This window comes from Pollicipes pollicipes, unplaced genomic scaffold (assembly GCF_011947565.3).
Source record: "Pollicipes pollicipes isolate AB1234 unplaced genomic scaffold, Ppol_2.1 Scaffold_7231;HRSCAF=8579_pilon_pilon_pilon, whole genome shotgun sequence".
In the NCBI taxonomy this organism is placed as follows: Eukaryota; Metazoa; Arthropoda; class Thecostraca; order Pollicipedomorpha; family Pollicipedidae; genus Pollicipes; species Pollicipes pollicipes.
The window spans coordinates 46,147,095-46,170,000 of NW_023597034.1; the positions used below are offsets into that span (position 1 = coordinate 46,147,095).

A 22,906-nucleotide genomic window follows, 5' to 3' on the forward strand; every position below is an offset into this window, starting at 1 on the left:
ATTCAGCTCACGTCGCGGCCGCACAGTGCTGCCAAAGAACGAAACACGGCATGGCTAGGCAACTCCAGGCACAGGTCCGCGAGACGAACAGGCGCAGCGCATCGCCGACGCCGCACAACTGAGTCACCGGGCGGTACCCGCACAACCGGGCTTTCGAGATTCCCAGCTCCCGTCTTGTCCCACAGCTCCGCCAAAGTTTTAATGAAGGGCGTCCTAGACTACGGGTGTATATCTCAACTGCAAGAATGCTGATGCAAGTCCAGAGACATTGCCAGACCTATACGGGCACTGCAAAAGGACTGGAACCTAACAGCCAGTCAGCAAACCAAGGTTAAAAGAAGCATTCAAGCGGCGTTTGCTGTAAGGCGTGGCTGCAGGACCGTGACACTAACTTTGCCTCCGGCCGTGTCAAACGCGCCGAAGTGTATACCGTCTGCTCTCTAAGTACCAACTGATGTACGGCCTTCCGGTATGCAAATGGAGGCCGGCCCCGAACACGTCTTGGATCACACGCTTCTCGCCCGCGAGCCACAGCGCTAAGGACGACCCGAGCCGTCACACCGCTGTGATCACACGCCTCTCGCCCGCGAGCCACAGCGCTAAGGACGACCCGAGCCGTCACAGCGCTGTGATCACACGCCCCTCGCCCGCGAGCCACAGCGCTAAGGGCGGCCCAAGCCGTCACAGCGCTGTGGTCACACGCCTCTCGCCCGCGAGCCACAGCGCTAAGGGCGGCCCGAGCCGTCACAGCGCTGTGATGACACGCCTCTCGCCTACGAGCCACAGCGCTAAGGGGGGCCCGAGCCGTCACAGCGCTGTGGTCACACGTTTCTCGCCCGCGAGCCACAGCGCTAAGGGCGGCCCGAGCCGTCACAGCGCTGTGATCACACGCCCCTCGCCCGCGAGCCATAGCGCTAAGGACGGTTCGAAGCTAAGGACGGTTCGCTTCGAACCGTCACGCCGTGTGATCACGGCGCGTGTGATCACAGCGCTGTGACCACACGCCCCTCGCCCGCGAGCCACAGCGCTAAGGACGGTCCGAGGCGTCACAGCGCTGTGATCACACGCCTCTCGCCCGCGAGCCACAGCGCTAAGGACGGTTCCAGGCGTCACAGCGCTGCCCGATGCAGCCAGACGCGGAACTCGGTTGGCGACAGGCGCGACGTACAGACAGGTGTCGCACTACGGCCCGTGCGTAGGTCCGTTGTGCAAATGTGCATCAGTGCGCACTGGCACCAAGCTGTGCAGCGCCACGTTGCGCGACCGAGTTCACCGGACGACAGCGTTCTCAAGGCCCGCTCATCGCCGATGTCTGTGACAAGATCGGGTGCTCGGCACACCGCTGCATTTATCACAATAGGCACGTCAACAGAATCTCTTTCAAACGTCTGCGCCCGTGGAGCCTAATTTCCCACCAGCGCCGCTCAGTATGCGCAGCCAGCAGAACAACAACATGCCAGACATCTGGGGTCCGGAGCTGAGCGTAATCTGACAGCGAGCAGCTGGAATGTGCTAAAGCGAGATCACGAGCACTTCCCGAGGTTTATCGCAGCCGACCTATGATCTGCGGATCGGCCAGCGCCCGCCGACGCGCGCTGAGGTCATGGGAACCCCGCGGAGCTGGCCGAGGGAGCGCAGTCGCTGACCGGGCCGCCTATGTACCGGTGCGAAACGTCCCCTCGTCTCTGGCCAATGACGGCGCGCAGCCACTGCGCAGAGACGACGAGATCGACCGCAGTCTGGCATCAGGCTCGCCGCATCCGACAGTAGCACAGGACAATCCCTCGTGATCCCGATAGCTGGGACAGGGGCCGCTCTGTCACCATCTTGATTTGCTGACCTTACTTCCGTGCAATGCCACCCGCTTTTGGCACCACTCACTGAATGCCGCAACTATCATGCATTTTTTTTTTTAAAGACCGGGACCACGCCATGAACGTTATTGTGGGTGCCAACAAGTGTACTGATTTTCGCTTTCTTGTTATGGTTTGATAGACAATAGCACCGTTGTGCTGATGGGTTCAAATACGTGAGTCAGGTCATTGAAGATCCAGCCATGTCATCCTAACCTTCCGCGACGTTACCATAGATCAATGTGCTTCGTTGGGTTCATAAGGCGGGAGTTCCGAGGCCATTTGAAAACCATGTACAACACGCATTAAGTACTACAGGTACGTGCACACACAATCTGGTGTGCCCGATCAATATGAGCCAGTTGTGTGCGACGCCAAGCAACTAGTCCGTGATTGCGAAACAGTGCAGTTACTACACATCTGGACTCCTTCCTGACGCCTCAGATCACGGCGCAGTGACGTATGACGTGCTCTGCTGAATAATCCCCCCTCTGGCCACGAGCTGGTCCCCAAGACGGAACCTTCCATTTTCAGGAAAAACTCGTCGATGTTCCGAATCTACTTGAAATTTCATGGCATCTCCACTCCTCAACTTCATACTTATCTCCCCAGCCTCAACAGCGAGATGTTCACGGCCTTTGTAAGAGAATGTAGCGTGTACCCGCCTGGACTGGTCCCAAAACCGACTGGCACGTGCGAGCGTCGGGTCCCTGCCGCCGCCTCAGCGGCCGACCCTTGAACCCCGACGAATCGGGAGACCCACGGTCACGTGACGCCCCCCGGCACCCAGTCAGATGCAGAGCTAAGAAGACAGCGAGGGCGAGGGCGCACACCCCGCACAATAACACCACAGCCTTATAGCATCGCTAATGCCACCCGCCGATGACAACCTCCGAATGTGCTTCGTTTGCCTGCATGCAGATGTCAGTGCGTAGTTCCACAGCACATTGAACGGGTCCATTCCAGGGTTGACATAAATTGTCTGTCCGGTACGAACGACTCCATCTGTCTACGGAAACGAGTCGGATGACGCAGCAACACCACCCACGAAGGCCAGCCGAGGCGGGCACGTCATCGTCCGGAGGCCCTAGCGCGGCCGGGTGTCCAGCACGGCTGGGAGCTTCACGTGGGAGCGGAGAGCGCTAGGCACTAGACCACCACGCCCGCGAACCGCTCAGTGTCTTACGCTGAAAATGGCAATCGGGTGTGAGGCTGCTCACCTTGGATGCCGTGGCGCTTGAGCCAGCTGGAAAACAACTACGCGACTGAAAAAGTTGGTCTTCTTTTATGGGTCACCCGACTATTTACATACTAGTGGCGGGTTACACACGCCACATCATAGGCGTAATAAGCCAAGCCACCTCAGGTCAGCTGGTGCTGCTACTTGTTTATGGCGCTAGTGGAAATGCACGATCTATAAACGTATTTCACACCAGTCGGAAAGCCGCGGTACAGAATGAATGCGCCCTTAGTCGCGGCACGCCGGCCGCACTTTACGACATCATAGCCTACCACAACAACAAAATGAGCGCGTTGTCAGCTCCTGGCATCATTCCACCCCACGTAAGTGCACTCGTAATTTGGCACCTGTTTTCGTGATAAGCTCACTGACCTTGCTTGGCGTCCAGGCTAGCGTTGATCGCCGGCCCAAATAGCTACATGGGAAAGCAATCCAACAAAACACTACTTGTACATGGCATCATTGTAAAAAGTCAAAACGGCGAACCGCTGCGACGCCACCAGCATCCTAAGATTAGTTTTCTCAAATAAGGTTGCTTGCGTAGCGCAGCGATCCAACGAACGAGCGCATGCATGACTTGAGATAAGCCAATCTTCACCCGTGAATAACAAGTGACTGCAAATTAATGAAAATATTGCTGACCTAGTCGGTGATGTCATCGTGTCCTTACGGTCATCGATAGGCCATTTTGGGAGAACGCAATACAAACAGGGTTACGTGCCGTATTCTGAATCAGCCCAGTCGGTTCACTGGTTCCGAAGCTGATCTGGTCGGCCAAAAAGTCATCCGCCCAATAACTTCAAGATGCTTCAACGCTCCGACATGCCGGGATAAGTGCCGGGTTCCAAACGCCGCCCCTCTGCCGCAGTCCCGGCCTTCTGTGCGAGAGCGGCGATCCCGGCGCGGCGGACGGCACGCGAGCGAGCAGCGGTCGGCCGGCAGGTGGACGTTTGCCTGCGACAGGCAGCCTCGAGGTGCCCCACACCTGACCGAGGTGGGGCAACGGCGACAGCTGGCGGCGCCGGTGGCCATTGACGGGCATGACCGGCAGGTGACCGGCCACCGGCGGCCGTCGCCGCTGCTCCCGCTGGCCGCCGCCCGCGTCAACTGCGTCCAACCGCCCGCCGGCCAACGGGCAGTCGCCACCTGCACCAAGCTGGCCAGCTAACGGTCAAATCGTCTTAAAAACAGCACTATTTCTAGCCGTCAACTCGCGGTTTAGCAGGCTTCGAAGACGGGCATTTTCATACAAAGTGGACGGAGCATTTAATAAGCGCTGTGCAAGTTTCATGAGTTCATACAGCCTTACGCGCACAGTGTATGCCCGTGTTATCAAAATTAGCACGACACGGTCCTGTCATGGGCATCGGGCCACACCAACCATCAACATTAGTCGAAACTTGCAGACAGACAGACTGGTGCCACCAGACCGCCGATCCAACAACTGCACAAGTCTGCATGAAATTTAACCTGAAAATCCCCGAGTCTTGGCCGAGCGGGCCCTACCATTCGTTGTCCGCGGGTCGGCGCAGTCAGCTGCTAGAGAGACCGTTCCAAATCTCCAGGACATATTTTTGGATGCTGCGCGACACTGGAGAAATTCACTGATAAAAATGGCGCCGATGCAACTTAAATCGATGGTACCTGCCACGCTCAGCTCAACTCGACGCCACAAAAGTCTACTGCGTGACGAGCTTGGTGATCCTTTCCCGCGTGAATGGTGGCCGCACCCCCGTTGTGGGATTCCGACCACAATTCCGTCCCTTCGTTTTCTTCGAATGTCCAATCAACAGAGATGAGGATTTCCACTTCCTCCGTGTCATGTCAAAGAGACACGTGTTCATTCTGGAGAGTTCGCATGGCCCACACGTGGCAAATCGTCATACCGCAAAACCTTGCCACTGTGCGCACGGCATTGTCCTATCTTGAGGTCTTGAAGGCGGGACGTCACAGCCGTGGGAGCAGGGGGGGGGGGGGGGGAGCCGTACCTCTACCACTTTGCATAAGGGTTCAGCATGACCTCTAGGTTCAAGGATGAAAAAGATCGACTTCACACGCGATCCCGTCTTCCACTTTTTGGGACGTTTCTTTGCCTTCGTGCGGTTACATCATAAAGGTCACTAAAGGTCGTGCCCCCTGCGAAGCCTATTTCAATCTAGCTGGGTAAGGGTCAAGCCTCGCGGAGGACGTCAGATGGATCCACCAGACCACCACATGATGAGTCCGGCCGATTACAAAGGTGACGTCAAAGCTGTCCAATGCCACCTTCCTAAAACGTCACGCCGTGAATCGACAAAAGCAGTGCTAGAAGACATTTGAACTTGAACCGATACCATCGTCGCACACGACGAGGTTAAGTTCAACGCCATCCTAAATCACGATCATCTCACGTCGCGGTCACGGCACATCACGCTGTGAACTCAGAGGTTCTGAAGCCTTTGGTTGAAGCATAGGCGCTGGACCTGAGCCAGCATTATCAATCCAACATACTGACATACGGACAATAATTGAAAAAACTGCGGGACTCCAAAGAGTGCCACTCCAAAGAACTTATGAGGCTGATGCTGACAAGTGACATCATTCTTGGTAAATTTGAATAACGTAGACCCTTCCCTGTTATTTTACAATATAATTCCTTTTAAAATGGATAAGAAAATCGGTCTTATTGCGTTAAAACAACAGCAAACAAGTCACTCTTTGTCCATCCTATTGCATTGCTGTCAGCTGTGAAGCCGATGCAGCTCACTATACGGCACCGTACGGCAGCGGCCCGGACGCCGCCGGACGGTCCAGTCAGATCGGACCGGGCGTCCCGCCCCAGTCCGGCACTGCCATGTACCGGGCCTGAGCCGGCGAATGACCACTACCGGCCGCCTCCCCCCTTACCCCCTTCTCCTCCTGGCAGACGACGGCTGAGGACACGGCCGGCTTCCGCCCACACAGGGCAAAAACCCGCTGCACTGAGCTCCAAAACAAACAGGCTCCCACGCTGATTCGGGCATTCAATAGAGCGGACAAAAAGTACTAAAAAGACTACAGGCGGACAATCCCCATTGCTGCAGTCATCCAATTTCCTGCCTGGCGGCAGCTGGAGGCAGAGCAACTCTGGGGTCATCAACCCCTACGTCCGGACCTCCCACCCAACCCCCACACGCCCCCTTCGCCGATGGCCAAGGCTGAACCGAGCGGCACCGTGTCGTGTTTCAAGCACGTGCCGAATCCGTGGAACCGCACGTTCACCCCGCACGCACACACACACACACACACACACACACACACACACACACACACACACACACACACACACACACACACACACACACACACACAACACACAACACACAACACACAACACACACACACACACACACACACACACACACACACACACACACACACACACACACACACACAAACAAACAAACGCGGCGGGCGGAGCCCGACTCAGCTCCGACCAAGCCGGCACCACGTGCGCACCGTCCGCAGCCTCTCATCTCGCCCGCGCTCCACTCTTTGGTGGAACGTGGCCATTCGAGTTTCTCCGAGCAGCATTCCGACTGACGCCGATGACCAACAGGCCGTCAGCGGTGACGGCCGGGCTCTTGGCCACTACGCTCACTGGTCAGCCCCTACCGCCGCTCGCAGGACGCCATGGCAATCCGCAAAGCCAACACATAACGCCGTTACAGGAAGTGTTCGGCTGGCCGTCGCAACAAAGCGCAGAGAACATCCCGTTTGCTGCACTGAGTCACGCATCCCGCCTGCCCGTCCGGACAAGCGACCATGAAGCATCGGCCATAAAACGCCGCTGACAGCCAGCACAACGCAGCACGCCGTTGTCAGGCGGGTGTGCACGCGCTTTTGCTGCATGATTTCATCCTCGGCGACCGACCACGACGGAGCTATGGTCAGATTCTAAACGTGCTAAGTAGGTAATCAGCTGTGTTCAGGCGGATGAGAACATGAACGCAGACTGCTACCTTCGCGTTGGTGACCCTGTCTCTCACAGCCTCTGCGTACAAGCACCAAGGCGTTGGGCACATGACGCTGGACTTAGCAGAATACACATATTCCAGCCGTTCAGCATCTCCGATCCACAAAAACCACCTTAACAACTGCGTCATGCCGGTACCTCAGCCTCGACTTTACAACACGGTCAGCTGTTTTTGTTACGATAGACTCCGCGATGGAACGCAGTTTTCGGGCAGCGCATGGTGTCGGCGCACCAACACGCCTCTGTTGAGCACGTCCTGGACGCCGCGAAAGCATTTGAACCTCTCCATCTCAGTTATTGCCTTGTGCGACTCGCCGCGGCAGTGTCCGGAAGCAATGTGGTGGTGGTGGTGGTAGTGGTAGTGGTAGTGGTAGTGGTAGTGGTGGTGGTGGTGGTGGTGGTGGTGGTGGTGCGTGCGTGCGTGCGTGCGTGCGTGCGTGCGTGCGTGCGTGCGTGCGTGCGTGCGTGCGTGCGTGCGTGCGTAATCCGTGTCGTCAAACCCCCAAGCACTAAAAACGGCAAACCCCAACAAAACAAACTCCACGTCAGATCGGCCCGCCGCGCGCGCGTCGCGCCCGGGGTGGTGCAGCGCGTCACACTAGGTCATGCGAGGACGTCGGGGCCGTGACCTACCTGCGCCTTGTCCTTGACCTCGTTCTGAGCGCGCCAGGCCGCGATGGCCGGCTGCTTGAGCTTGTCCTGCATCTCGGTGCCGGCGCGCTGGCGCAACTCGGTCGGGCACTTCTCGAAGATCGAGACCCGCTCGGCCACCGAGCCCTGCGTCAGAAACGGCCGGATGGCCACGCCGGCCGCGTTGTACGGCGTCGGCGAGAGCGTGCGGTCGCGGATGTGCTGCTTCTGCTCCTCCGTGAGCTGCGGGTGCGGCAGCGGCGAAACGGTGCGCGGCTGGTCGCCGGCCGCCGCCTTGAGCAGCGCGCGCTTGCGGCGCCACGGCTCGGCCGGCAGCAGCACGCCCGAGTCCGGGTCGACGGCGTAGCGGGCCGGCAGCCACTCGGAGCGCCACTGCGAGTCGGTGATGTTGATCTGGCCGTTGTCGTAGCGCGAGCGCGCCTCCGTCACCTGCGCGCCGGTGGCGCCACCGCGCACCGCCAGCGAGCGCGAGTCCTCCAGGCGCTGGGCGGCGCGCGAGCGCGTCTGCGGGTCCTGGAAGCGCTGCTTGGCGTAGTCGACGGTGGACATAGCGACGCCGTCGCCGGCGGCGGGCCGCGCGCCCGGGCTGCCGGCGCGCGGCGCCGCGATCACGGCGCCGCTCTGCAGCGCCGAGCGCAGCCGCGCCTCCTCCTGGCGCACCTGGGCCAGCGCCGCGTCGGCGGCGCGCTCGGCGGCGGCCACCGACGGCTCCGGCGGCGGCACCGGCGTATGGATCTGCGGCCGGCCGCGTGCCTTCAGCGGCCAGGTGGCCGTACCGTCATCCGGCTCGTCGGCCGACACCTCCAGCACGCGCGTCTGCCCGTTGGCGCTGACCTGCAGGCGCGAATTGACGCCCGAGGCGAGCCGGCCGGGCGCCGTCTTGGCGCCGCGGTACGGCCGCTGCTGCGCGTCCGCTGCCGCCGCCGCCGCCGCCGTTGCCCGGCCGGCCGGCAGCGTCTGGTAGCCGGCCGGCGGCGAGTTCGGCGAGCCGGGGCCGCCGCGGCGCGCCTTGTCTTCCTGCACGAAGTTCTTGACCAGCTCCTCGAGCGACTTGTCGCCATCGGGCGAGGCAAGCAGATCGACGGGCGAGATGGGCGGCGGCTGGCGCCGATCGGCGGGCGCCGGCTGCCACCGGTCCGGCGGCGGCTCGCGCCGCTCCGGCGTCGCCTTCCAGCGGTCGGACGGCGGCTCGCGTCGCTCGTGGCCCGGCTGGCGCCGTTCGGCCGGCGGCGGGCCGGTGCCGTTGACTGGCTGCGGCGCCGCGCCGCGCTCCAACCGGATGGGGATCGTGTGCTCCAGCGGCTGCGGACTGGGGGGAGACACGGGCTGAGCGGGCGCGCGCGCGCTCGCGCTCGGGGCCGGGGTGGGACTATGGCGGGACGGGGTGGCCGACCGGGAGCCGCCGCCGTCGCGCAGCTGACGCGACAGCGCCTGCGCCGCCTCCGTGTTGAGCGACGTGGTGTTGTGCGACTTGAGCACTTCGCCCGGTGCCAGGCCGCGTGCCTTCCACGTCTGGTAGAGCGTCTCGGCATGGTCAGCGATCTGCTTGGCGATGTCCTCCAGCTCGCCGCCGCCGGAGGTCGCCGCCAGGTCGCGGCTGTGTGCCGCCTGCGCCTTCTGCGCGTGCGTGCGGTTGATGAGCGTGCGGATGTTCTCGGTGGTGGAGGTGAGCTGGTCGGCCAGCCGGCTGACCTCGGCCGGCGACACGCCCGCGTCGCCGCCGCTCAGCTCCCGGAACAGCTCGCTCGGGTCGATCACGTTGTTCACGGACATGGCGGCGGCGCGGCGACACTGTTGCACGACACACTGCCGGCGGCGGCGGCGCGCCGTCCGCGAGCGGTCTGCCGACGGCGGCGCCGGCGGCGCGGGCGGCGCGGACGCACCTGGTGCGGCGGGGCCCGCGCGCCGCCCGGACTCTTGGCACCGGCACGGCCCGCACGGCCGATCTAAAATAGCACGGACACACGGTGAGGTGGCGCCGGCGGCGGCGGCGGCGGCGGCGCTGTCGGCGGCGGCGGCGACGACGACGGCCGTCCCGGTTCGGGCGAGGGTGCGGCGGTGGAGCAGTGGCGCCGGCGGAACCAGCTCGGAGGACGCAGGATGGCGGAGAGGAGTCGGCCCCGCTCGTGACACCAAACCTTCAGTGTGCACAGGCTACAGCCCGCATCCGTTCAGATACGACGCAGCTTGGCGAAGCCATGCACGATGATGATATCGATCCAGGAATATACTGCGTTCGCGAAAGTTCAACTGTCAGTCTCGCAGACTAAATAAAAGCGACCTAGTTCGCAAGAGCATAGCCCATTCCAGGCGTCAGTATTAAGTCTTCGGAAAACATGGAATGATTTACAAAATAAGCTTTTGCATCACGTACCCAGCTGTTGGAACTTTGAAACGACAAGGCCCATTCATCATGCTTGCAAATTAGTTCTGCCAGAGTTACTAAACAAAAATAAAATATCGTAGAATTTAGACCGCGAGCATCAGCCACTGGGTTAGATCGGAGCGGTTGAGGTCGAAGGATGCGAGTGATTAGGGGCGTCGCCATGCCGCCGACAATGCACAAACAAACGCACAAACAAACGCGACAGAACAGAAGCAGTCAGACGCACACGGTGAGTGGGACGGGCAGGCGCGCACGCGGGGCGCCGGCGCAGGCGGCCGGTCCCGGCGCGTCCCACGGCGTCCTCGGCGCGGCCAACGCAAACAGCCAGCGCGCCGCCGCCGGGCGCGCGCGCGCCACGCGGCTCGGATTAGTGTGCGGCGCACCGCGCGGCCACCCACCTCCGCCGGAGCCACGGTAGGCGAAACTCGCAGCTTTTCATGGCGCAAAGACCGGCCGCCGGAGATGGCCCGTGACGCGACCTCTGCTGACACGACCTGGGGTCAGGGGGGCGCAACTCCGCTCCGACGGCGCGCCTCACAGGATCCCCCCGCTTCCAGACAGCCCGCAGACGGGCTCAAAGGCGGCTCGTCCTGACCGACGCTTCTTCGAAGACAGCGATAACAGCTCCATCCACGCAGCCCCACCCCCCGTCCTGGTGAGGTGGGCGTGACCACTCTGACGTGGTCACACTGCCGGCGAGCGTTGTCGGTGACGTCAGCCGCTGCTACTGCCGCTGCCGCTCCGTCTGCCAGCGCCGGCCGCAGCCCAGGGAACGGCGCGCCTTAGCGAGCGCGGCCGCAATGCTGAGGCAGAGTCCGGCCCACGCCAACAGCGCCGGCAGACGGGGGTGCCGCCGCCGGCGTGCCGGAGGGCAGCCAGGGGCCGGGCGGCGCCCTGACGCCGCGGTCGGGCCCGTGCGTCACCGCCGCCGCCGCCGCCGGCCGTCGGCGCCCGCCGCCCCCGCCCGTTCGTCAATCGTCGGCCGCGTCGTCCCGGGCGTGCGGCGGCAAAAACGGTGCGGGCGCCGGCCACCTCGTCGCGCGGACAAACAGACGGCGGTGAGATCGTGTGTCGGCAGCCCTAGTGTACCCGGGAACGCCTCATGGGCGTACCTGGCCGGGCGTGCGCGGCGGCCGCGGCTGGAGCGGCCGGCGCGACACGGACGCGCCGTCAGCTGGGCTCTCCAGCAGCCACCGCCTGCCGGTCGGCCGCTGCGCCAGCCCTCCTCGACCGCCACCATCCATCCATCCCGCGCCGTCGCTCCGGAGCGCACCCCAGGAAATTGAAAGTTACGCGTAACCAAATAAGCGGCGTTTCGTCATGCGCCGGGTAGGAGCGCGTGCGCGAGACCGGCGCACCGCCAGGCCAGATTCCGGACCGAGAGACGGCGGCCGACCGGCGGCCAGCGCGGTAATCTGATCGGGCCAGGCGAGACGAGCCGGTGTCGGCGGCGCTTTCGCCGCCTGGCCGCGGCTGAATCGCCGGCCGCCCGGCACGGCACCGGACCGCAGGTCGACTCGGCCCAGCAGGCGACCTTTTGCACGTGCAGGCCCCGGCCGACGCTGTCGCCGTCGGAGAGGGCTACTGCGCGCGCGCGCGTCCCGGCACAGGTGACCTGGCTGGCGCCAGCGCGATAAAACATCTGCATAACACAGCGCGTCGATGAATGGGAATGACCGGGCTGAACGGCTTTCGATCACTGGATGCCACGCGAGACCGCGAACCGTCACCCGGAGCTCAGCCGTTTGGATTGCTACTCTCCAGCGGCAGGAGGAAGCATGACCCAACGCGAAAGCTCGTTCGTCTCACTGTATCCGGAGCCTGCAGCGCGGAGCACCAACTTGTTTTCAAGAAACGCCAATCGCTTTCAAGAAACGTGGCCACATCGCAAGCATGTAGAGACGTGGCGGTGGGACGGATGGCCAGAAGCCTCGATGATAAAATCGCGCCACCGCACAACCGCCCCGTCACCGTCTTATGTCTCCGCCACCAAGAACGCTGACATGCAATAAGAGGGACCCACACGGCAGGTCCCGCTGCAAGCGGACAACGACCTCGTGTCACCCGGACCCCACCAGAAGTCGGGACTCGCGTCCGCTGACCCGTAGCAGCGACATCGGGCCGAGACGGCTCCAGCCGCGCTGACTGCCGAGCGCACGGCCGCCCTCCAACGGCAGAGCGAGCGTCAGCTGCCGGGCGGCGCTCCGGCGGCGGAGCGGAGACCCGGCAGACCAGTCGGCGCCACGCCTCGGTCGTCCCGGTACAAAGCAGGCCGCCATCAGCTGAGAGACCGCTTCCGCCACCGCTGTCGCTGCGACGGCGCGGCGGCGGCAGCTGCGGGGCGACGTCGCTTTCTCCGCCGGCCGCCCGGTGACGCGTGTCGACGCCGGGCGCGGCGCACGCCGGCGGCAGCGCGCGCGCGGCGCCGGCCGGCGCAGCGTGCGCGTACGCGGCGGCGCTGTGCGTGCGTCGGCGACGCGCCGCCTGCGTGGCACGCATGCGCGGGACGGGCGGCGGGCCTCGGAGCGGCCACCTCACCAGGCCGACCGACTGGCTCGCGCCCACGCCCGACAGCGACACACGGGGCCCGATCGCCGCGCCGAACCGTCGCGAGGCGAGGTGAGCGCGTCTCTCGCACGCAACGGCCCGACCTTGGGCGGCGCCGCCCCATCGCCGCCATCTGGGCGCAGCGCGAGCGACCGCCGCCCGCGCCGTGACCACATTAGGACAGTCAGGCGGCCGGTGCGGTCAGCGGGCCAGCAGCACCCACGCCGGTGCCGGGAGGCGGCGGGCGCGGCTGCGGCGGCAGCGCCTCGGAGTGCCGTGCGTCCCAGCCGCCGCCGACCCGGCTGCGGTGGAGTCGGGACGCCGGCGGAGGCGCGGCCGGCCGCCGGACCTCACTCCCTCTTCAGAGATCTCCTGTCACGACCGCGATGACTCCGCGGAGCCGCGGCGCGAAGCGGGAGCGGAGGGCGATGCAGCCACGTCCGTACATAGCTGCTCTCTTCTCTACGACATCGCGCAACGTGGAGATCCGGACGAAATAGGAAATGGGGAAAGTTGGACAGATTGGAAAGCCAGTACAGGCGACACGCCTTATTGCGCCCCTGCCTGTCTATACCACTTCAGGCCACGAACGAACTGCCGCTGATGACAGCCGCACGCAGGCGACGGCGCTCGCAACATCGGCACAAAAACCGCCGCACAAAACAGACGATTCACCCGCTCAAAACAGGCCACTTCCTCGCCCATTCGCTGGACGGCTCCGCTGCCGTCTCCTCTCCTGCGGGCCGCATTCAGCGCCGGTCGGACCAGCCCCTCCTCCCCCGGCGTCAGCTGGCGACGCGTCTGACACAGAGAGAGCCTTGCCCGCGCCAGGCGTCCGGTCGTGGATATAAAGCGCACGCCTGCATGCTTAGCGTGCAGCTGATAAAAAATGACGCCACCGGTGCGGCAGCGAGCAGCCGCCTCCGCACAAGAGCCGCCGCGACGTAATGAATTAAATGATGCAGCGTAATGGACGCCGGCGAGCACGCAAACGCAGGTGGGATTCAACGACAGTGGTCATAAAGCATGACAACAGGGCACTTCAGCCGCTACGGCGTGGTGTAAAGGGGAACAAGAGCGAAGCAGCCACGAAAGAAGACACATGGAAAGGTCGGCGACCAGAAACGTCAATCAAGGATGCGGCCGACAAGACGACAGAAGGCGGCAACCGCCCCAGCTACATCCCACAATGGAGGGCAAAATCCAGACAATGCGCCCAATGTGCCGGCGGCAGCGCAAGAACAGAGCGTCCTTGGGTCGCCACTCCAGCCAGCGGCCGGCGCGCCTAGCCCTGCTCCAGAATTCGGGGCCGCACGCCTTTCGGGCGTCGCCTCTCAGGGTCGGCGCGGCGCCAGGGCCGCTGACCGGCGGTGTGGCCGCCGCTCTGTTGCGCCACTGCCGCCGGCAGCGCGGCTGCGGTCGACGGCGGCGCTGGCGGCCGGCGCGTCCAGCGGGGCCCTGACGCCGCGTCGGCGCCTCACCACCGCACGGGCCGGGCCGGGAGCCACAGCGGGGCAGACCGCCGCCGGTCGGCACCTGACCACCGCACGGGCCGGGCCGGGGGCCACAGCGGGGCAGACAGCCGCCGCGTCGGCACCTGACCACCGCACGGGCCGGGCCGGGGGCCACAGCGGGACAGACAGCCGCCGCGTCGGCACCTGACCACCGCACGGGCCGGGCCGGGGACCACAGCGGGACAGACAGCCGCCGCGTCGGGACCTGACCACCGCACGGGCCGGGCCGGGGACCACAGCGGGGCAGACCGCTGCCGGTCGGCACCTGACCACCGCACGGGCTGGGCCAGGAGCCACAGCGGGGCAGACCGCCGCTGGTCGGCACCTGACCACCGCACGGGCCGGGCCGGGGGCCAAAGCGGGGCAGACCGCCGCCGGTCGGCACCTGACCACCGCACGGGCCGCCGCCGCCGGCCACAGTGAGCCAGACCGTTGCCGGCTGGCCCGGGCATCGACCCGTACTCTCAGCGTTGTCTCCTGGTGGCCAGAAAAAGTCCGTAGGACTCCAATGAAGAGCCAATTGATTTGCCACAGTTTCATGTTTGCCAGCATTTTTGTGGCATGTCTATGCCCGCTTGCTTCGGTATCGCAACACGTTTTGCACATCAGGACTCGTGCACGACGCACGTATTCACTGGGATTTTTTAACGCAAGTGCACGGGCCAACCCACTCATTTTAAAGACACGAGTTTCGCAACTGTCTTCTTGTTTCCTGTAAGCGACCACGCAGCTATCGCAAACACAGAGAAAACATTCTGGGTGACCAAGTCGCAATTTGAGCTGATTTCGAACGGGCTCTAACTGGCCAACGACCAAGTTAACAACCAACAATGGGTCAGCCTATTTCATTGCCAACGAACTGGCACGTCGCTAGCAGCGTAGCGCTGGCCTTAACGGCGCACTATGTCCACTTTCCAACTCAGCTGTTGGCTAGTGCCTGGACTTGCGCTGTCCCTTTCATGGCCGTGGCCCGTGGAACCGAGGCAACGGCGCGTGACGGCCAATGGTGGCCGCCGGGCAGGCGACTACAGCAGCGGACTGACGCCTACGTCTTCCAGCCAGGCGTCCGACCGGCGGCGACAGCACCGCACCGACGCCGAAGCCGAGGCCGAAGCCGACGCCGGCGGCCGGCAGCCAGTCACCGCCGACAGGAGCGGCCGCCACCGCCGGCCGCGTCCGACGGCTGCCAAAAGTGACGCCGCCGCCGCGGACAAATCGCCGGTCGGCGCGGCAGCTGACGTCAGCGCCTGGATCGGGCCGGCGCGCCTGCCAGCCGCCCGATCAGCGTCCGAGCGCCGGCGCCGCCTCCTCAGCGGCGCCGGCCCGGCGGCGGACCCGCGCGACCCGCTCCTGGGTCGCCGCGGTCGAGGCGACGGCCCGGCCGAGCTGACCGGGCGGCCGGACGGGCACCGGTCGCGGCGCCGGAACCGGGCCGCGTCCGGCGCACGGCGCCCGCCCGCTCGCCCGCCCTCCCTCCCCACCTATGCGCCGACCGGCTTATTTGTGTAGCCCCGATCCGCGGGGCCGGGCCGCCGGACCGCGCGCCCAGGCCGCCCATAACTCCACCGCGCGAGCGATCTCAAAAATAACGTCCCGTCTCGCACCGGCACTTCGACCAGCGACGCTTTCCGGAGACAGGCGTGACGTACACGTGCAGCCGGACAGCGCGAGCCTGCAGCCTCACGTGTCTGTGTCTGTCCTGGCTGGGTGGTCGCCGCCGCGCCGCTGCCTCGGACGAGCTGCGGGTGGCAGCCTGCGTAGCTAACCGGAGCTGTGTTGCGTAACAGCACGCAGCTGTTTGTCTGAGATCGCCTCCAGTCGTGCGTGCAGGGGCGGCGTGGGCGGCGGCGAGCGCGCACCAGCTGAGGACACCGACGCAGCCGGTCAGGGCCGGCCCGCCGCCAGCGGCGACGGCGGCGTCAACGGCCATGTTGCCCAACCGCCGAGCCGCGCCGCCCCCGTGCCAGGCCGGGCCGGCGGGGCGCTGCTGAGGACGCACCGGGCTAGCCGCCGCGCCGGACGTGCCCGCCGTGGCCGCTGCCGCGCCGGTGCCGGCTGATCGCCAGCACGCCCGGCCTCCGGCCCGGCTCGGCAGCGGGCCGCCGGCATGTCCCGAGCCCCCGATGTCGCCGGCACTGTTTACAGCGTCGTGACGTCACGCGTCACGGTGTCGGCCGGCCAGCCACACGAGCACGAGTCGCCGCCGGGTGAGCAGTCGTGCGGAATGGTACCGGCGCTTTACGGGCCGACCAGAGCGGATTATGCCACGGTGGATCGCCGGTGGGGTGTACTACAATGGAGAACAGCGGCGGCACTGGTCCCGTCCGATGCTGCCTCCAACACGAGGTGGAGCGTACTACAATGCAGAGCAGCGGCAGCACTGATCCCGTCCGATGCTGCCTCCAACACGAGGTGGAGCGTGCTACAATGGAGAGCAGCGGCGGCACTGGTCCCGTCCGATGCTGCCTCCAACACGAGGTGGAGCGTGCTGCAATGGAGAGCAGCGGCAGCACTGATCCCGTCCGATGCTGCCTCCAACACGAGGTGGAGCGTGCTACAATGGAGAGCAGCGGCAGCACTGATCCCGTCCGACGCTGCCTCCAACACGAGGTGGAGCGAACGATAATAGTAAAAAAGAGAATATACCTGTTCACTAACGGAGGAACAGGGACATTAGTACGTCCACACGGCAACACGCAAGAGGTGTGCAGGTGCGAAGAACAAAGAGGCAGAGGCGTATGCAAGAGTTCACAATGGGGGGGGGGAGGGGTATACGGTAAAATTTTATCTTAAAAAGCCTATTCTAGCGAGTCGCAGGCGCGCAATATATCTTGGGTGGTGTATTGCGGCATTGCATTCTCTTAATCTACTTATTTTTAGGTATTTACCTCAATTTTGAACCGTCGATATTTTCTCACATGCGTGCCAAATATGCAAAAAGTGGTAAGGGGGGGGGGGGGAGCAGGGGAGTACGGCACACGGTGTCTCCAGCCCCTCCCCTCTTGAATACGGCACGCAACGAAAGCCAGACGCCCGATCCAAACCACGGTACGAACTTATGATACGGAGTGAAACGTGAGGTTCCGTCTACCTTCAATCTGACTAGACAAAACTTCATCCGGTGACCAGGGGAGGATACAAGCTGGGCGCGGAGGGTACAGCGAAATCCGGCGAAGGGGGGGGGGGGCAGGGCGGGGAAGGGGGGCTGCCCGGCCTGTGGTCACCGGCAGGCTACAGACAGAGCCGGCCGTGGCGGTCGTTCGAGGAAGGGCGCCGCTGCCGGTGCCGTCGGCGGCCCGGCCGGCGACATCCGACCAGGCGCCGGCGCCGCCTCTGATCTCGCCGCCGCCGCCACGGAGCAGACAAAGGAGCCGGGGCGGCGCCGCGCGAGGCGGGTACGGCCGCACGCCGGCGCTGCCGGCCGGCTGGCAGAGCCGTGTCGCTCTCATTGGACCGGGCCGGACCGTCACGCAGAGCCACACTGACGCCGGGGCTGACGCCGGTCTGCCAACTTACCACAGAAACTCTCGGTTCTCAGGTGAACATGGTGGAGCAGGGGCAGAAGCCACCGACCGACACCACCGGTCACCAGACATGAGTCTGGAGCCCCCAAAAGACCACAGGATCCCATAAACATGGAGCCTAAAGGATCCTGGATCCACCGTTGGCGATCCTGGATCCTGGATCCGCCCGCCGGTCGCCCGTGCCGAGAAGTCCGAAACAGCGTCCAACTGGGATAACGACCCAAACGAAAACAGCGGCGCTTGGCCAAACAAACTCTGAGCACGGAACATACAAAGCTGCGAAGGCTCAGCTCCCCCGGCCTCGACCGCGCACCACACGCCGTCTCACAGCAGAGTAGAGCTCCGCTTCCACCGCGAACATGCGCCCCTCGGCGACGAGGCCTGTGTCTCAGCGCTCCGCTCGCCAAAGGCTTGAGAAAACTGCTTCTCTCTCCGAAACAAATTACTGGTGTGTTCACCATGCTGCAGAAGCCCATGCAATACCTCACCCAGCTGCGCACACGTATTGGAGTCTCGATAAAACAGGGGAAGGCGACGATGGTGACCAGCATCGCATTTGTGAGCGCTATTAATGTATCACATTGCCATGCCTTCCTTAGCGCGTGTCCACTTTCCAGTAACAGGATAATTACTGGGCGTCGTTGGAGAATCAGCACCACGGAGTCACGCGCGACGGCGACGGCCGCGCTGACGGCCGCGCAGACGCGTGCCGCGACGCGGCGCGCCCCGTGGCTTGGGGCGCTATCCTGTCAAAAGTTGGGCGGCTACCTACTTTGCGCTAAAATCTTGTCAATGGCACTGACGTATGCTGTACAAGCACGACTCAAAGTTTCATGTTTAGATCAAAGAAGCGAAAATCAGCGCGTTTCGGGCTTCATCTACATTTGGCTGTCGTCCACACACGTGACAAATGTGTATTCATTCACCTAAGTCCATTTGTCAGTCGCTCTATTTACAGTTCTGAATTCTGGCCATGGCTGGCTGGTTTACGGCAACTAACTGTTGCCCCGCAACCGCTATACGACCTTTCGGTCAGTCGCCACCAGACAGACAGCCTGGTAGCACGGCCAGTCAGTCAGCCGCCGGCATGCGACCAGCAGAGCAGGCGCGGGGTTACAACATCCTTTTGAAACCGTCGCAATGTTGGCTGCTGGCAAGTCATCACACCGCCGCGCCGTTCTTCAAACATGGCTATATTTAGAAGAGCAGGTATTCGGCACAGCTTGCAACGCACTACCATGGAGCTGCTGCCATGGAGCTACTGCCATGGAGCTACTGCCATGGAGTCACATGCCGACGGCACCCGCCCCCACCCCGCTTCCGGCGCCGCCTGTCGGCCGCCGTCAGGAGCCCACGCACAATGTGTGTGAGCGTCGCACGCCCCACGGGAGATTACAGCCGAGACCTGTGTGAGCCAGCGCGGTAAGCTGCTCCGCGATGCATGCATGTAGCTGGTTAAGGGAGGGCGTCCGGCCGGGTCGGCCGGTCGCCGCCGTCGCCGGCCGGCGGTCGCCAGCGGCGGTGGGTGGTGGCCGCGCGCCGTAAAAGGCCGCGTCCAGCCAAACCTGTTCCCGGCCGCAGGACGCGTGACCCTGCGGCTTCGGGCCAGGATGCACGCGGCCCGGTAAGGCGCGGCGCCGTATGAATGACGGCCGGGCGCAGCACTGTCAGCGCCCCGCCGTGACCTGTCGGCGGCGCGCGCCCGGCACGCGGCCCCCTCGGCGCGGCGTGGCGGGTCAGCGGCCTCCGGCGACGCCCGGGTCTTGGCTTGGTCTTGGCTGGGGCGGAGACGGCGGAGAACACGAAGCTACACACTCCAGCTATGCCATTCAAGTCCGCTCGGCCCTGACAACAGGTTGGAAGTGCCAGCGAGATCAGTCACGTCGCCATGAACCACCTGGCGTAACCTATCGGCGAAAGTGGACAATCGGCCGGCAGTCCAGCTGCACGCCAGCGCCATTTCACCGGCACGCAAACTTCCCAGCTTATATGACCTCTCATGGCATTCAGTACGTGTGAACTGGCACGGACTCGAGGTGTGTCGCAATTCCATTCCGCGTCCAGTCAGCCACAGGTTTATGAGCTACAGCATGCCTCCCTGGGACAGCCCAGCAGGGACGGGGAGCTGTCAGCTGTCACAACTGCCGCATCAGCACGACCGGTTTCACTGCATGACAGCGTCCTGATCCTGCGTCGATCACCCGCCGCGGTCCATACAATTCTCAGCTGCGGTCCTACAAGTAATCCCCGGTGACTGGCGTGGGCGGCAGCCGGTTTTCCGACGGGTCCGTTGCCGATCGGCGGCCGAGAGAGCTGCCGCCCTATCAGCGCGGCGGTGTCGGCCGGCCCGTGACGTGTCGCCGCTGACCGCTCGCGCCGTCCCGGCCGGGGCCGTCTGGCCGGCGCAGTCACGTGCCGCGCCGCCGCCCTCCACACAGGCAGCGCCAGACCACGGAATGGTCTGGCGCTGTCTGTCTGGTCTGACGCCCGGCCGTGGCGTCAGCGGCCGAGCCGCGGGGGCGGCCGGCGCGACCGTGGCTCCCTGACCGGCCACGGCCGCCGGGCGCGCGCGATCGAGCCCGTGACCAGCCAGGCGCCGCTGTCTTGTCTCGCGCCCAGCGGTCCTGCCCGGGCCGCCCGGGGCAGCGGGGCGCCCAGCGCCGCACGACCGCGCCCGCCGTCCTCCGTCGTCCATGACGCATTGCCAGAAGAGGGCGCCCAATCGCGCGTCCGATACGGCGCCGGCTGATAGGCTGCAAGGCCGCGCCCGCCGCGCCCGCCGCGCCGGACGTCAGGCCTCGGCGGCGAGCACCTCCGACCGGCGGCACCCGCCCGGTCAGCGCCGAGCGGAGCCGACCGCGGGTCAACACACCGGCGCTGTGGCAGTGGCCGGCCCCGGGCGAGGCGCACCCGGACCGCTCGCGCGGCGCGGCGCCGGCCGATCGATGGCCGTCCCCTGCCACCGCGGCGGGGCAGCCGGCGCGCCTCGCGGCCGCCTGCGTCGCGCCACAGGGGACGGGGAGCCGCCGGGCCGCCGCCGGACCGGCGGGAGCGCCGGACGCCCCGGCCGGTTGCACCTGATCACGGCCCGGCTGAGTCACCGCCGGCGGCGGACGGCCGGCACGCCGCCTGTGTCGGCCGCCGGTGCGGCGCCAGGCTACCGGCACAGAAAAATCCCGCCCGTCCAACGTGGCGGCAGGCGAGCGCTGCCGCGGCCGGCCGGCGCACCAGATCCACATCGACCACGCGAGACTCTCGGCTAATCAGCCGAGCGTCAGAGGGCCAATATAAGATCGCCGCAACCTACGCGAGCCATGCGCATGCGCTAACATTTTATGGGGTTCGATGCATCGCGGTAACGACTTTGGCTCATATCCAGCGTGTGGCAGGAGCTCTGGGTTCAACTTTAGTGGGATACGACCAACCGGCCGGCAACAGGAAGCGTCCCACACGGTACCCGCAGTCGCCCCGCCCGGCAGACCTGTCTGCCCAGGCGCCGCTTGGCTGTGCGCCATCGACAGAACCGTATTCGGCAGTATTTCAGAGCGTGCATCAGGGTACGAGCCACCTCTGGCCTGCGCCGACTCAAGGCCTACAAGTTTTTCGCATACATTTGCAAAACAGCCTCCGAGCCGTAGTGTCTAGTGTGGGCGTTCCCAGCCGGAGGGGCGGGGGTTCCCCCAAGGGGTAATACGAGGGTCTCAGGGGGCTTGCGATACAGCCAAACGATCATGAGTCAAGAAAGATAACCGGCCAGGCAGGGCCAACGCGAAGGCATCGAGTGGAGGGCGATGGCGTCATACTCACTGTTCCGCATCAAATGCACTGCCGCAAAATACCTGCTGTATTAACCCAAAACGGGACCAGTATTTCCACTGGTACGGAGTTAGGCACGAGCGTGATATTGCGACTTAAAATTTGATTTCTGTTGGTCGAACTGCTGCGCAGAACACTTCACCGGACCTTCTGCGATCAGGGAACCTAACCGTTGGAGTAGCTAAGGGAGGAGTTCCCCCCCCCCTCCCTCCCCCCCCCATTGGGAATCGCGAGAGCCTCACAAGGCATCCGTGAGGCGCCTAAAACGTTACAGGTATCTCTCAAGTATCAAAATACAGCCCAGGTCATTTAGCCACGCGAATTAAAAACCAACATCATAAGGGACAACCAATCATTCGGCTGGAAGAATCCCTTGACCGATTTGGCGCGCTCCTGGCCGAAATTCTGGCTACATTCTGGCCCTAACAATGGCTCCCAGTCGCCGGTGTCGGCAGTGGCCTGGACGGCGTACCAACTGGCACGAAGTACATCATCATACCCTCGTCTGTGACGTGCTGGTCTCCCGTCGGGGCACACGGCACGTCCTTCGCGACTGGTGGGAGACACTCGACCTAATGCTGTCTTACCAACTGAGCTGGAGCCTCCAGCCCCGCCCCGGGCTCGTCGCCGCTCTCCCCACCTCCCCGCCTCACGCACACCGGCGGAGGGCGGCTCAGCTGGCCCGCGGGCGGGAGGCGCGAGGCACACGCGGTGTGAGCCCCACGCGCTGCGGCCACGCCGACGCGCCCCGCCCGCCGGAACCCGACTCCTCCGACCATACCCACCTGGAACGGTAGGCTCGCGCGACGCCGCGCCCGCCGGTGCCCGGCTGACAGCCAACTGCGCCGATCACAGCACAGCGCACGTGACGCTCCCCCACCGCCGGCCGTCTCAGCTCACTGTGGCCGGACCGGCGGCGGCAGGCCGCGGCCCGCACGGCGGGTAGGAGCCGCCCGGCGAGATCGGGCCGCCGGCGGCGCCGCAGTCGGAGCGGCGCCGCGCGCCAGCCCACGGGCCGCACGTGAGCTCCGGACGAACGCGCCCGCCGGCTGCCGCTCACCAGCACGCCAGAGCTGAGCTGGCGGCGTGTCGTGGCGAGACCAGCCACTGTGCGGCGCTCGTCATGCGGGGCATGGGGCGGCGCACACGGGGGCTCCAGACCGGGGTCGGCGAAGCTGGTGTCGATTACCAGCGGGCCGCGAAGCTGAAGCGACCCGTGCTTACGCGGCCAGCGTGAAGCTAACCTACAGCGCGTGCAACATGCAGATGAGTGAATACAACGGTCCGCGTTGGGCGCGTGTGGGGGATGAAGCACACCACTGACATCGATCAGATCGCCGATTAAACCACCTTCGTTAAATAGATGCATTCTTAGAACTCT

The 22,906-nt window shown here is 64.4% G+C and overlaps 1 protein-coding gene across 1 annotated transcript in view; it reads right to left on the minus strand.

The window, feature by feature from the left end:
* Nucleotides 1-22,400, minus strand: part of LOC119110187 (uncharacterized) — a gene marked incomplete at its 3' end in the record, with an annotated part of 53,953 nt that extends 31,553 nt beyond the window's left edge. The window contains exons 1-3 of the mRNA XM_037233923.1: nucleotides 22,311-22,400; nucleotides 10,523-10,605; nucleotides 7,721-9,047 (exon numbers count right to left, since the gene is read on the minus strand). Coding sequence (XP_037089818.1) covers nucleotides 7,721-9,047; nucleotides 10,523-10,563 — 1,368 coding nt within the window. The remainder of the gene's footprint in view (nucleotides 1-7,720; nucleotides 9,048-10,522; nucleotides 10,606-22,310) is intronic.
* Nucleotides 22,401-22,906: the final 506 nt, after the last annotated feature.